The sequence below is a fragment of the Alosa pseudoharengus genome, unplaced genomic scaffold (assembly GCF_046254945.1).
Source record: "Alosa pseudoharengus isolate Yale_2024_CS ecotype anadromous, Long Island Sound unplaced genomic scaffold, YU_APseudo_1.1 YU_APseudo_1.1_scf_1, whole genome shotgun sequence".
NCBI classification, from domain to species: domain Eukaryota; kingdom Metazoa; phylum Chordata; class Actinopteri; order Clupeiformes; family Clupeidae; genus Alosa; species Alosa pseudoharengus.
The window spans coordinates 9,413,545-9,428,148 of NW_027468564.1; the positions used below are offsets into that span (position 1 = coordinate 9,413,545).

Below are 14,604 nucleotides of genomic sequence, written 5' to 3' on the forward strand. Positions count from 1 at the left end.
TTATTCTGATAGCCTATATGATTTACCATGCGTTGAGTTTGTGAGATACTGTATACCACCGACAGTAATGGGATGGACGAACGTTAATTTTCACACAAACCATTTTTCACAGCACCTAGCCGCTAATATCACTGAAAAGCTCCGGTTCCGCTCTTTTGTTTGACATCTTGATTTATGTGAGATAAGTACTCTGTGATAGCCTGGCGGGCCATCCTATCATTGAAATGTATAGTCTGGAATCGAACCATTCACCTCGCTTAATCCAAGGGACGGGCAGAGAATTGTCTTTCAAACTGCCTAGGCATGCAATAGGCCAGCGATACGACCATATCCGTATCCGGTCGGCAAAACGGCAAATACATCCTTCTTCAAAAGGAATGACTTAAGTGCATTGTTTTGCTCCTCTAACTCCTCCAAAGTTGACGCCAATGCCGATTCAAACAACCGCTCTTCGTTCGCCATAGCCACCTTCCTTGTTGTTCACCGTCGCAGGACTGTCGTTATCCTGTTAAGCCCGCCTTAAGACTCTCTAACATAATAGAGCGCTGTGATTGGATGACGTCCACGGCGTCAGCCAATAGAAATCCCTATGGTTTGATACTAGACGTACAGGCTGAGCAAATTAATTTGCCGCTGCTAGGGTGCGTCTAGATTTCTAGGCTAACTCTGTGAGCTATTCAGCAGAGAATAATGGATGTGAATTCGGACGCATATATTATTACTATATATTTTTAGGGGGCTTTTGATCATCTTAGGGTGGCTTCAGCCCCCCCAAAATAGGTCTAACGACGTCCTTGTGTGAAATGATGGTTAGGTGGTGGGGAAAGCTGTCTGTGGTGGAGTTCTCACTCTTGAAAACCTGGGAAAGTCTGATGTAACGTAAATTCTTTGTGACTTTGGCATATAGGCCTAATGAGACATATCTCATATACAATATCATACAATACAATATCATACATTGTGTCAGCCTTTTCTGCTTGTCATTCTACTTATGACATCGCTGACATTGGAACCCTATAAAAAGCCATTATTTAATTGGTCAGGAACTCTATTGCATACGAAAATTCTCATCAAACGAGACAGTTTCAAATGTTTTTTATTATTATTGCATTTTTCTTTCATTTTCATTTCGTCCTCAGTGAGTACAGACTAATTAGAATAACTGTGTTTATTAACCTGCTTAATTTTGTGTGAATTTCATCCGAAAAATTGGACTTGGTGTGGACAGGCCTTAAGACACATAAAACACCAACCAAACCATAATGTGCCACACTAGTCCTAATAATAATCCTTTACAAAGACATGTCTAACACCAACCTTAATGTCTGCAGTTTGCAGTTAGGACTAGACAGTCCCTTAGAGAGAAGCTGAACTCCAGAATCCCCCAGGTCGTTGTGACTTAGGTCCAGCTCTGTCAGGGAGTTTGGTGACTGTAGAACAGCAGCCACAATTCCACAGGACTTCTCTGAGAGTTTGCATTCAGCAAGTCTGCATAACAACACAAATAAAGACAAAATATTGCAGAGATGGATAAATGTAAGGGATACAATGTGCCCCGATAAATCAACACAATCAAGTGATCTTTCGCAGATCATTCCCATGCCAGATCACACACAAACACACAGACACACAGACACACACACACACACACACACACGCTGTGAGACCTGACAAGACTTCCAATGCACATGTACCAGTACCTGGGCAAAATGATAAATAAAGATGAACTGAACTGAAGTGATTATTTATTACACACACACACACACACACCTGAAAGATTTGTAATGTTATAAGAGGACAAGTGTATACATATAAGCAATTTATTTGTGGCACACCATCAACCACAATCCTGTAATGAAGATGGAATCTCCCAATTCATAACATCAAAATACATCAAGTGTACACCATCTTGCATTTTTTAAACAGTAAAGACAAAGATCCTTGATTACTCCGCTTTAACCCTCTCTGGTAAAGATACTTGTTTTTAATTTAACAAACTGTTGTAAAATGGGTATTACACATCAATGTACAAATCTCTGCCATAAACCAAAACCCTTTTAAAGTGTACCAGAGTGGGTGTGGCCCAATTAACCAATTACCCACACTTGCAGACTATTACTGACAAGCACTTTTGCAGAAGCTCATTCAAATAAAACGGTGTCCTAAAACAGTGTAGTGCATCTTCACACATGAACCAAGACTAACTCTGAATTTGCTCTGCAGGAAAGTCTGGGCCCGTATTCACAAAGAATGTTAAGGCTAAAAGTAACTCCTAACTGGGGAATTTAGGAGAAACTCCTAAAAATAATGGGTGTGTAACTCGTAATTTTAGGACTTTAGGATTTTTTTGACTAAGTAATTCACAAAGCATTTTAGCCCTAAAAGTAGCACCTAAGTCTGGGACAGCTTAAAATAAATTGAGGGGATTCCTAACTCACAACTCCTATTCACAAACAACCCTAATCCGCTTTTTGTGGCATTTTACATCACGTCACGATGTTACGGTCACAGGAGCTCTCAATCGTGAGGGAATAATTGTGCATTGTAGGCCTAAAAACTTTTACCTAGGAGTTTTCTCTTAAAAGTTATTCACAAAGGCTTCCAGACCTACTCTTAGTAAGGAACTCCTAACTCTAGCTCTTGTTGACATCATTACTCATGCACAAGCTTGATTGATGTGATTGGCAGATGATGCCGGAATGATGGTAAAAACCTCCCCTATGATGATGAGTGACAGGTGACAGGTCTTTGCTGGTGAGTGCACTACACAAGTGCTATGAAGGATGCATGATGATTAATAAATAGCCTAAATGAATAAAGAGTAACACAAAGCAAATACTGTAGCCTAGTAGCATAATGAAATACAGTAGGCCTATTTTTGCAGTTTGAAGCAGTATCTTTGCAACAGGTTTTAATGAATCTTTAAGAAGACACATAGGCCTACATTAGCAAAGAGGAGAAACAATTTGATTCACAATGAAACGTTACATTTAGTTTACATGCAATGAATGGTTTTGGTTGTTGGTGGCGTTATTGCATCCCTTAATTACAATGTACAATTATTCCCTCGCGATTGACGCCTTAGTATTGTTTGTGAATAGGTCTTGGCTTCTTTTCAGCTGTCCCAGACTTAGGTGCTACTTTTAAGACTAAAATGCTTTGTGAATTACTTAGTCAAAAAAATTAGGAGTTCTAAAGTTACGAGGGACACACCCATTATAGAGTTTTTCCTAAATTCGGCAGTTAGGAGCTACTTTTAGCCTGAACATTCTTTGTGAATACGGGCCCTGGAAAAGATCCCATTGATGCCTGTCAAAGAACAGGTTAGTCTGGGTTCACCCCAGCTAGTAGTAGACTAGTGACTTAACATTATATTTAGTCGCTATAGTTAGCACAGTCTCTCCATCAGAAACTCACCGTGCCTTTCTGCAGCACCTCACAGCTGGGATCAGTCTCCTGCGTCCCTCATCTGATGTGTTGTATTTCTTCAGGTCAATCTCATCCAGCACATCCTCAGACATCAGAAGCATGTGGGCCAGTGCTGAACAGTGGGCAGGAGACAACTTCTGTTTGATGTTCTTTGGTGATGACAAGTATGTCTGAATTTCTTTGTGCATGGAATCATCCTTCATTTCAAATAAGCAGTGGAAAAGATTGATGCATCGTTCAGGAGAGAGACCTTCTCTGTTGAGCTTCTTCATGTACTGACATGTTTGCTTGATGCTATTTGAGCTGTTGTGTGTGCGGCTCAGTAGACCTTGCAGAAGTCTGTGATTGCTCTCCAGAGAAATGCCCATAAGGAAGCGAAGGAAGAGATCCAGGTGTCCGTTCTGGCTATCCAAAGCCTTATCAACTGCACTCTTCAGTAAAACATGTAAGTTGTCTTTTAATCCTAGTGCTGATTTAAGAGAAGATAAAAATGATGGTTCATCATGAAGTTCATCTCTCTGCTCATCACTGATGAGGGATTTCAGAGCTTCAAGGTTCTTAGCCAAATACGAGTGAAACACAAACACAGCTGCCAGAAACTCCTGGACACTAAGATGCACAAAGCAGTAGACCTTCTTCTGTTGAGATTCCACAGATTCTGTCTTGAAGATCTCAGTGCACATGCCAGAGTACACTGAGGCTTCACTGACATCAATGCCACACTCTCTCAGGTCTTCCTCATAAAACATAAGGTTGCCATTCTCTAGACTCTTGAAAGCCAGTTCTGCCAGCTTCAGTAGTATTTTTTTCTGCGATTCCAAGAGCCTCTTCCTATCTGTTTCTTGTCTTTCTCGATATTTCTGATCCTTCCGAGTTGTCTGGATCAGCAAGAAGTGTATGAACATCTCAGTCAGAGTTGTGGGAATTTCTTGGGTGTTGTCCTGTCCAAGCATCTGCTGAAGTACAGTGGCTGCAATCCAACAGAAGACTGGAATGTGGCACATAATATGGAGACTTCTGGATGCCTTTATGTGAGAGATGATTCTGTTGGCCTGACTCTCATCACTGATTCTCTTCCTGAAATATTCTTCCTTCTGTGGGTCATTGAAGCCTCGTACTTCTGTTACCTGATCGATGTACTGAGCAGGAATCTGACTGGCTGCTGCTGGTCGTGAGGTTATCCAGATGAGTGCAGAGGGAAGCAGAGTTCCCTGAATGAGGCTTGTCAACAGAACATCCACTGATGATGTTTGTTTCACATCAGACAACTTACTGTTCTGTTCCAGATCCAGAGTCAACCGACTCTCATCCAAACCATCAAAGATGAACACAACCTGACAGTCTTTGTATGCTTCACCATCGTTCAGCTTTTTCAGCTCAGGGTGGAAGTCAAGCAGGAGCCTGTGAAGACTGTACTGATCACCCCTGACTAAATTAAGCTCACGGAAAGAAAGGGGGAACATAAAATCTATATCCTGATTGGCTGTCCCATCTGTCCAGTCAAGAATGAACTTTTGCACTGAGACTGTTTTTCCAATTCCAGCAACTCCTTTGGTCATCACAGTTTTGATGTGCCTCTCCTGTCCAGGTAAGTGCTTGAAGATGTCATTGCAGTTGATTGGTGTGTCTTCTGTGGATTGAGATCTGGATGCTGACTCTACCTGCCAAACTTCATGTTCCTTATTCACCCCTTCACTCTCTCCCTCTGTGATGTAGAGCTCTGTGTAGATCTTATTGAGGAGTGTCTCAGCTCCTGGTTTGATGATGCCTTCAGATATGTTCTCAAACCTCCTCTTCAGACTGGCTTTGTGATTCTCTATAACCCTCCTCAGGGCCTCATCTGTTTAAAAATGACAAAACAATTCATTAAAAAGATAATAGAAGTCAATAATAATAATAATACCCGTAAACTCCAAATAATAGCCCGGGCTTTTATTTTCCCAAATTGCCTAACTGCACCGGCTAGTATTAGAGACAGGCGTTCGCGAGACAGGCCTTTAATTCCCGATAAAATATTATCAAATTAATTATTTCAAACACACTGAATGTCTACTTATATGACTAGGCTATCTGATGACAATTACGGATCATCATTCATTTAGTGTTGAGATGTTGTTCATTGAGATACAGTAAGATCAAAAAAGCAGGGATAGCCAGAACAGATGAAACACGTTTTAGTTAAACGTAATTTACAAAGAGATCGTATCACACTGAAAGCTCATATTTTGTCACTAGCAAATAGCCTATATCGGTCCTTTGTCAAATACAGTTGCATTATCAGCCCTGACCAAAACCGTTCAGGAATTATTTATGCAAAAGTGGAATGTGATTAATGTTTCATTCTCCCTCCTTTTCGGCACGAATGAAACAGCATGAGAGAGCATGAACCATATTGTTTCTCCCGTTTTGTATTTGCCAAATTTGACAACAGTCTACATTTCAAATCATAGCCTACTTCCAGGCGCGCGGTAACATATTTTTGACCAGGGGTGCTGAATAACAAAATAATCATGGATGTCCGACTATTTCTCCCCCAGCATATGATTCGAATTTAGACAGCTAAATACGCCATTTCAGCGCCGTGTATGAGTAGGTCTAAGAGTGAGAAGATTTATAATGCCCTGGGCAGCCACATTCCACTGCAACAATGCGCAGCACTTGCCACTCCGACTCATCAATAAAAACTGCGCGCGCACACAGCAGTCCCATAGAAGCGCACTTGACTTTACATTAGGGGTGTAACGGTGCACAGAAGTCACGGTTCGGTTCATACCTCGGTTCGGACATCACGGTTCGGTACGAGTTCGGTACAATGGAGGAAAAAGCAAAACAAAAATGCAGAAAGCATTTTTTTTTTTTTTACATGTCTCAGTCTGTACCACCTAGTGTCATACAGTCTCTTCCCTGAGCTATCTGCAACAGCCTGAAGTGTGTAAGATGTAGGCTAAACAGTACAATAAGTACCCAGACTCCATCTGTAACTTGTAAACAAAATAAGACAATCAGCTATAAAACTGAAAATAGGCCTACAGCATCTCTTATTTCTGAAAGTGCAAATTACATAGAACAATTATTTTTAAAAATGCACTTAAGCAAGACCTTCAACATCTGTGTTTAGTTGTATATGGAAGGGTCTACAATTTGCCTCAATATTTTTTTATTGTGTGTAAAGTAATAATCTAGCCTACTAACTGTGAAAATATCACACTATTTTGCCTTTTTTTAAAAAACGAAATGGCTCCTTTCATTTCATAAACAGACTACAACTAGAAGTCACGTGACTTTGCCCTTTGACGTTAACTCACCGTAGCATGGTTTGTTTATTAGCCTGGTTAGCGTTGTCACTTTATTTTACTGTCTATGCACTTAACACTACCAGAACCTCATGTGAGAAGTTACAAGTTGCCCCAACATAAAGGTAATTACCACGCGATTTACATAGCTTTCTGTCATTACGAAATCATTTAATTTAAGCCATAGGTTTTGGCCCTATTTGTATGTGTATCCAAACGCTGCTGAAGCGCAGGGGAAGTTTTTTCCCCTCGTTTCAGTGATTCAGGGATGCAAACAGAGGTATGGTCAAAAAGGAGTGAGATTATCGAAGCCCACGCCCCCGCAGGAAATATCATATAATTACATTTTGCCACCACCTCTGCCATCCAGGGCTCACCCTATTCACACAAAAATGTTCTTTATATGAAAATACACTGTCCCAGTTCCTTGGAAATTCTTAAAAGTAAAGAATACTTAGACAACGCTGGAAAATTTGGCATGTCCCTTTTTTTCAATGTCTCACATTTTGAATTTGTGTTTGGCTGTCTTGACCTCAATCTCCGTTTCAACCTGTAACCCATGGGCGGATTATGAACTTTCGGGCCCCTGGGCCAAGATGTATTAAGGACCCCCCACATATTGCCATATATGTGGGAGGGGGGGTTTGGGGGTCCTCCCCCAGAACATTTTTAATTTTTCTGATGTGATTTCCTGTATTCTGGTGCATTTTGGGGATGGCCAATACTAAATTCAATCAGATTCATAGCCTACATCCTGATTTGTTGATATTGAGGCAATGATTCCATGCAAAGGCTTGGGCTTCAGGGCCCCCTGGCCCCGGTAGGCCCGTGCAGTAATCCATCCCTGCTGTAACCAAGACCAGTTCCACTTTGTTTTACAACCCTCATCCACTTTCTTAACTGTTAGTGCCTCACTCTCATCAAATTCTCTCATTCTGCAAATGAAAAGTTGCATATATTAGCCATAGTGTTACCCTAGACCTGACAGTATCATAACAGAGTGCAAAATAGTTCACTTCACTCTGCCCCCTTTCTCAATGCGCCCCAAAATAACGTTCTTCTGCACGAAAATATACAGTTAAAATGTATCAACAGTAGTGCGGTCTGTCTGTTAGGATAAGCCCACACATCAGTTTCTCGCCCTTATGTGGTAGGCAGGGCTCTATACACTAACATTTTTTTTCCAGGAGCACTTGTGCGCCCAAGTTAAAAAATGTAGGAGCACAGACAAAAATTTGGGCACACAGTCAGTTCTGTACTTAACTTACACATAATCTAACATTACACTCCAGCTAACAGTTAATCATGCCAGTGCACCAATTGCAAATATTAAGAATGACTGACAACATTTAGGCTACAGGAAACAGGATTTTAAAGATCAGTGCCTACTTTATTTTCAGTCTGTTCTATTTTCCTACATTTTGTTAATGTAAAATAATATAATACATTGCCATATTTGCATTTAGCCTGTATATCAAGTATCCTGCCAAATATAGGCTAATTTATTTATTTGTGAATCCATCTGTAGCTAATCCAAATATGCCCATGGTGACCTATCTGACTGCATACTGCCTAATACTACTACTAAAACAGTCCATTTTCTCTTCCACAAAACCCAACATAGGCTATCAAGGATGTATATTTTTTTTATCCTTTTATTTGTTATTTGAAATATCTGCATTGATGGGGGCAGTAGGCAAACGTTAGGCCTACTTTCGTTTTGCACTTCAGCTTGTATTCGGTGTAAACAAACAAGCATGCGTGGAAGCCTGGAGTTGTCAGTAGCGTTCTACCTTTGAATAAAATGGGAGAGTATTACGGGAGGCTACTTTTGTGCCTGTTCGCTACAGCTATATTTTGCATATGGCAGCCAATACGTCAACTGGGCTAAAAGGCATGTTATGTTACCTTTCCATCTCTCACTGCATTCTCAGAATCGTATCCTGTTTATCCTATATCCGATGAATTCGGTGGATAGAAGCACTAATTTCTTCAATCTTTGCATCTTGGCTGGCTAGTCTAACTTTCCTCTTTTTCTGCGCGCTGTTGGATTTGATAGAAGCGACTACTAGCGAGTCACAACGCGAAACTGCTAACGTTGATGGGAGGTGTAGTTTTTATGCTGCATTCGCGACGTGATTCTATGGTTTGCACCAGAAGACATCAAATATGGTTAACCTTACTTTTCTTCCAAAAAAGACCAGGCGCGACACAAAATTACTGGATCCCGGACTGATGGGTGTAACGTTAAATCCTTGCAGTGAAGTGCAGCCCCTTAGCAGTCAGATAATGGTGCGCAGCCAATGGGATGTTTACGTGCGCAGCTTTTTGATTTAGTGTTGTCTTACACTTCCTATGTTTCATGGACTGTAACGGTAGGCTATGTGTTTATTTTGTCATTTTAAAACAGAATTAACTTTGATGAAATTATAATCAGACACTTCAACCCCCCCCCCCCCAAAAGAAAAACTCATCGGATCTGCACGATTCACACAAGTCCCCCAGACAGCCGTGAAAAAGGCGGCATCCGCCAAAAGGCGCGCCATTTGCATCCCTGGTGATTGGTAGCCTACATCAGGGGTTCTGTAGGAACTTAAAATTGTCTAGGGATTGTTTCAGAAATGAAGTCTCAGTCAGCCAGGAGTCAAGTCAGAAATCTCAGAGAGCTTTATTCACGAATCCGGAGACCTACGTCGTGTTGCTAACAGACGCAGTCTGATGTTACAAACAGGGAAACACTTTTTATACTTCACTGACAGTTCAGACAAGACATGACATCTCCATTAATGGTACGCAAACTTGTTTACGACATAGTTACCCAAAGAGTCAACCATATCTATAAGGCTGTATCCCATAACGACCAAGGGCCATGGAATTCAGTCAAGATTGACCCCAAGACAGTAAATAAGGTCTTAGGGCGCCAGCCGTCGAGAAGAGGCCTACCCAGCCTCCTTCGAGGACACACACACACCTAAGCCATGGTACACACATACACAGCATTGACACACGCACATACATCCAGACATCATGGCATACGCACACACTTTCAGCAAGGCTGCAACCATGCGCTCACCATGAAGACACATACACACACAGCGGGACTGCACACTCACACACCCAGCATGGTTGCGCAAACACCTTGAACATGGAATTCCACAGTTGTTAACACATAAATCTCTCCTTCACTTTCTGCTTACAGCAGCGTCTCTTTCTTCAGCTTTGCACAGACCATACCAAAAGAGTAAATGGTTGAATATAGCCTGCACTTAAATGGAAACACCTTTAAGGCCAAAATTTCTCACTACATTCCCCTCTCAGAAGCTAAGACGCTTCTGTTAAAAGAAATTATTGCCTTAAGGTGTGTCAAAATCCAAACACAGCAAAACATAATTATAATTAAACAATAAATACCTTCACACAGGATTAAATAATGCCTTAAATAATAAAAATAACACATCATCCCCAAATGGGGCACACTACATCACACACAATATTTCTAGATAAACTAGGCAGCAATTGCAACCAATTGATGAATGGCAGGAGGAGCTGCAGCTGCCATCCGGCGCTGAGCACATCCAACCAGAAACTTGAGAATCATTGCAAATGCATATAACATGATAAGTGGGATCAAGAAAGGCAGAAAAATCTTCACTATGGTCATCAGGATGTCAGTAGCCATGTCACCTAAATAATGGGACCACTGATCAAAAACCAAATCTAGGGTGGTTGGAGGAGGAGATCTGGGCACTAGGTCACGAATTTCAGCAGCTAGAGTAGTGTAATTTGCATAGTGATCGGGAACTAAGAAACAGCAGGATGTATTAACTACATGACAAAGACCACCCCTCTCGGCGAGCAGGATGTCTAGTGCCAAACGATGTGACATCAATTCAGTTCTCATCAATCGCATATCTTCACCTACCAAATTTACAGACATAGCTGTGTCATTTGCAACACTCTGCAACGCCCATGAACGGTGGAAGTAGCGTGCAGCAAATGACACACCCAGCAACTATCATTACTGATTAGATGCCTAGTGCGAGATGACAACATACAAGCTGTATTTCCCTTACAAATTTCATCTTCAAAGGTTTTAGATTTCTCCCTTACTCCTCCACCCAACCACAGCAACATAAACATTACCCAAATCTGCAGTATCACCCACATTTTCATTTCCATCCTTTTACTTTTACTTGGCAGAATAGCAAACACTCACGGCACTCAATGCAATTAAAAAGTCCAATTTTTTGAAGAACAGTTGCTCCTTGCGATGATGTTGATCCTCCTTTACCGAAACACAGCAAATTCACTTGACGAACTTTGCTGGGGAATTTTCAAAAGACCATACTCCTTTCCAAACCGAAACACAGCGAGTGGAGCTAATTCTCGCTGGGGAAGTGCTTTTTTTTTTTTTCACTGTGCCACTGACACAGCAACACAGGCCCTTTCTGCGGCCTCTGTGGAATTTGTGGAATTTCCTTGAGTGGAGCTTGAAGTGTGATAAAACTCTGGGGGTTTCACCACACGGCAGTGAGACAGATGCACCCAGGTATCTCTCTCAGCTATCCTCACAGCCGTGGGAGTAGCGAGCAATACCTCAAACGGGCCAAGAAACTTGGGTGTGTGCCAATGCCGCCTCCTGTAATCTCGTACCTGAACCCAATCGCCAGGCTGCACTGGTAACTGGTCTGAACCAAACACCTGTGGCAGCGCGTTTTTTACCTGTTGGGAAACGGAGGACAAGGCAGCACACAAACCTCTCATATATCTGGCCATGTCATCTTCAGCATTTTGTAATTGTGGTGGATACATGACACCTGGAATTTTGAATGGACGCCCAGTTATTATTTCATGCGGGCTTAAACCTGTGACACGAGACGGCCGGCCCCTTTGGTAAATTAACACTAATGGTAATGCAGACACCCAATCCAAACCCGTCTCAGCCATGATTCGTCCCAATTTTGATTTTAAAATCCTGTTCAGACGTTCAACTGCGCCCGCCGATTCTGGATGGTAAGCGCAATGTGTTCTGAAATTAATGTGCAACATGTCAGTCAATTCAGAGATAACTTGATTCACAAAATGGCTACCATTATCACTAGTCAATTTAGTGGGCACTCCGAATCTGGGAATTACATCCTTAATCAAACATTTAGCAACAGTTTTTGCATTTTCCTTTCTGCAAGGAAAGATTTCGGGCCATTTGCTAAACATATCCACGATGACTAAGCAAAATTCAAATCCCCTACATTTTTCAAGTTGCACAAAGTCCATCATTACGTGTTCCCATGGCTGAGACGGTGTTGGATGATGACTCATAACGGGCTTCAAGGTGGCCGCCGTGTTTCTCTTCATGCAAATCAAACAACGTGTACAGTATTTCACCGCTTCACTGGAAAAACCTGGAGCAAAATACATGTTAGTCACCATTTTTGTCATTGCGTTTGCGTTTGCATGATCATGACCATGAACCAATTTAGCCATCATATGAAAACAACTTGTTGGTAAAACAGGTTTACCACTCTCTTCATGTACCCATAAACCTTGATCATTTTGTATGCAATCTTTCCATTTTCGCTTTTCAGTGTGATGTGCATTTTCCTGGGCTTCTTGTAACACTTGTTCAGGTTTTTTTATCTCAATATCAATGTGTTGTGCCAAATTGAAATCTTTGTGTGTTCTGAGCCAGTCACTTGGGATATCATTACCTCCCCTCTTTGCGGTCTCACGAGCCGTGATGTCCGCAAGAGCATTTCCCAAACTGACTGGATCAGTGTTGTTGGTGTGAGCGTCACATTTCACCACAGCCACTGTTTTTGGTAACTGGATCGCTGCCAGCAACAATGACACAAATTGCAAATGCTGTATTGGCTTACCAGTGGCTGTGCGGAAACCTCTCTCACGCCAAATCATTCCAAAATCATGTACAACGCCATGTGCATATTTTGAATCTGTGTAAACAGTAAGTGTTTTACCCTTAGCCAAAACACAGGCTCTAGTCAAAGCAATAAGCTCTGCAGCCTGTGCTGAAAGATTTCCTGTTAAAGAATGAGTTTCAATAACATCATTATTAGATACGACAGCATATGCCGCACCTAAATCACCATTTTCCCTGCGGAGAGAAGATCCGTCAACATAGTAAACACAGTCAGAGTTGTCAAGTGGTACGTCAGAAATGTCAGGTCCCGGACGAGCCCCCAAATGTAGGAACTTAAAATTGTCTAGGGATTGTTTCAGAAATGAAGTCTCAGTCAGCCAGGAGTCAAGTCAGAAATCTCAGAGAGCTTTATTCACGAATCCGGAGACCTACGTCGTGTTGCTAACAGACGCAGTCTGATGTTACAAACAGGGAAACACTTTTTATACTTCACTGACAGTTCAGACAAGACATGACATCTCCATTAATGGTACGCAAACTTGTTTACGACATAGTTACCCAAAGAGTCAACCATATCTATAAGGCTGTATCCCATAACGACCAAGGGCCATGGAATTCAGTCAAGATTGACCCCAAGACAGTAAATAAGGTCTTAGGGCGCCAGCCGTCGAGAAGAGGCCTACCCAGCCTCCTTCGAGGACACACACACACCTAAGCCATGGTACACACATACACAGCATTGACACACGCACATACATCCAGACATCATGGCATACGCACACACTTTCAGCAAGGCTGCAACCATGCGCTCACCATGAAGACACATACACACACAGCGGGACTGCACACTCACACACCCAGCATGGTTGCGCAAACACCTTGAACATGGAATTCCACAGTTGTTAACACATAAATCTCTCCTTCACTTTCTGCTTACAGCAGCGTCTCTTTCTTCAGCTTTGCACAGACCATACCAAAAGAGTAAATGGTTGAATATAGCCTGCACTTAAATGGAAACACCTTTAAGGCCAAAATTTCTCACTACAGTTCCCAAACTTTTCAACCCGCGACCCCCAAAATAACCGTGCCAGAGACTGGCGACCCCCACTATCCCTGGATGTGACTCAAAAAATAAAATAAAATGTGCGCACTGGCCATACGCACTAGGCTTATCCAAACACGGGCTTAACGACAACACAAAAGAACAGAGCAGCCTGTTATGATTTTACATATAGAACTTTACTATATGATAAAAGCAGAATACCTTAGTCAAAAAATAATATCCATGAGTGCACGTTATTGCTGTCATGTGCAAACTTAACTTTGAAACATTACTTTAATTTCCATTTTAAAGCAACACCAAAGCACTTTTCCTGTGCCACGCACGCTTGTTTATCCAGCACTGGCTTTGGAAATAACGATGTCTACAGACAAGGTAGAGTACATTGCATGATTTTATGAAAGTATAATGTATTGCGACATCAGAAGCAAGTCAAATTTGTAGTTTCTTATGTCTCATTCCATCGAACTACAGATCCGCTACCCGATCTGGCAAACTTGCATAGTGCGGTTATAGCCGGGTCGCGAAGAGAATGCAGAAGTGCCGTTCACCCTGTTACGAGTTGATGATTTTGGAAACAATATTTTAATGTACAAACAATTCTTTGGTGTTGCTTTAACAGAAGAATATCTCAGTCAGGGTAATATCCACAAACTGTTGTAAACATATGTACATTGTTGCTGCGCAAATTTACATTTTGGCAACTACGTTTCAGCGTTAATCTCATCTAATGCGCTATGCGCGAAACACAGCAAATCCATTCTTGGTTTAATTGTGGAGACGGCCACACGGAGATCATCCTCCACATTTAGACGCGATCTGTATTTGCTTTTAATATATGTCAGTGCAAAGAACGGCGTCAGTACGTCCATCGCGGCCTTGGATAGCTGTGGATATTCCCTCTCGACAGTGTTGGGAGGGTTACTTTCAAAACGTATTCCGTT

At 41.8% G+C, this 14,604-nt stretch overlaps 1 protein-coding gene across 8 annotated transcripts in view; it reads right to left on the minus strand.

Annotated features, from left to right (window-relative positions):
* LOC143136422 (NLR family CARD domain-containing protein 3-like) overlaps positions 1-14,604 on the minus strand; it is a 196,126-nt gene that overhangs the window by 172,149 nt on the left and 9,373 nt on the right. For 3 of the 8 annotated variants that reach the window (XM_076297143.1, XM_076297135.1, XM_076297127.1), the window contains 2 exons: positions 3,418-5,269; positions 1,283-1,488 (listed from right to left, as the gene is read on the minus strand). The exons of the other annotated variants lie outside the window; for them this stretch is intronic. In XM_076297143.1, coding sequence (XP_076153258.1) covers positions 1,293-1,488; positions 3,418-5,269 — 2,048 coding nt within the window. In that variant the 3' untranslated portion in view covers positions 1,283-1,292. Of the gene's footprint in view, positions 1-1,282; positions 1,489-3,417; positions 5,270-14,604 lie in introns of those variants that run through there. 8 annotated transcript variants of the gene reach the window in all.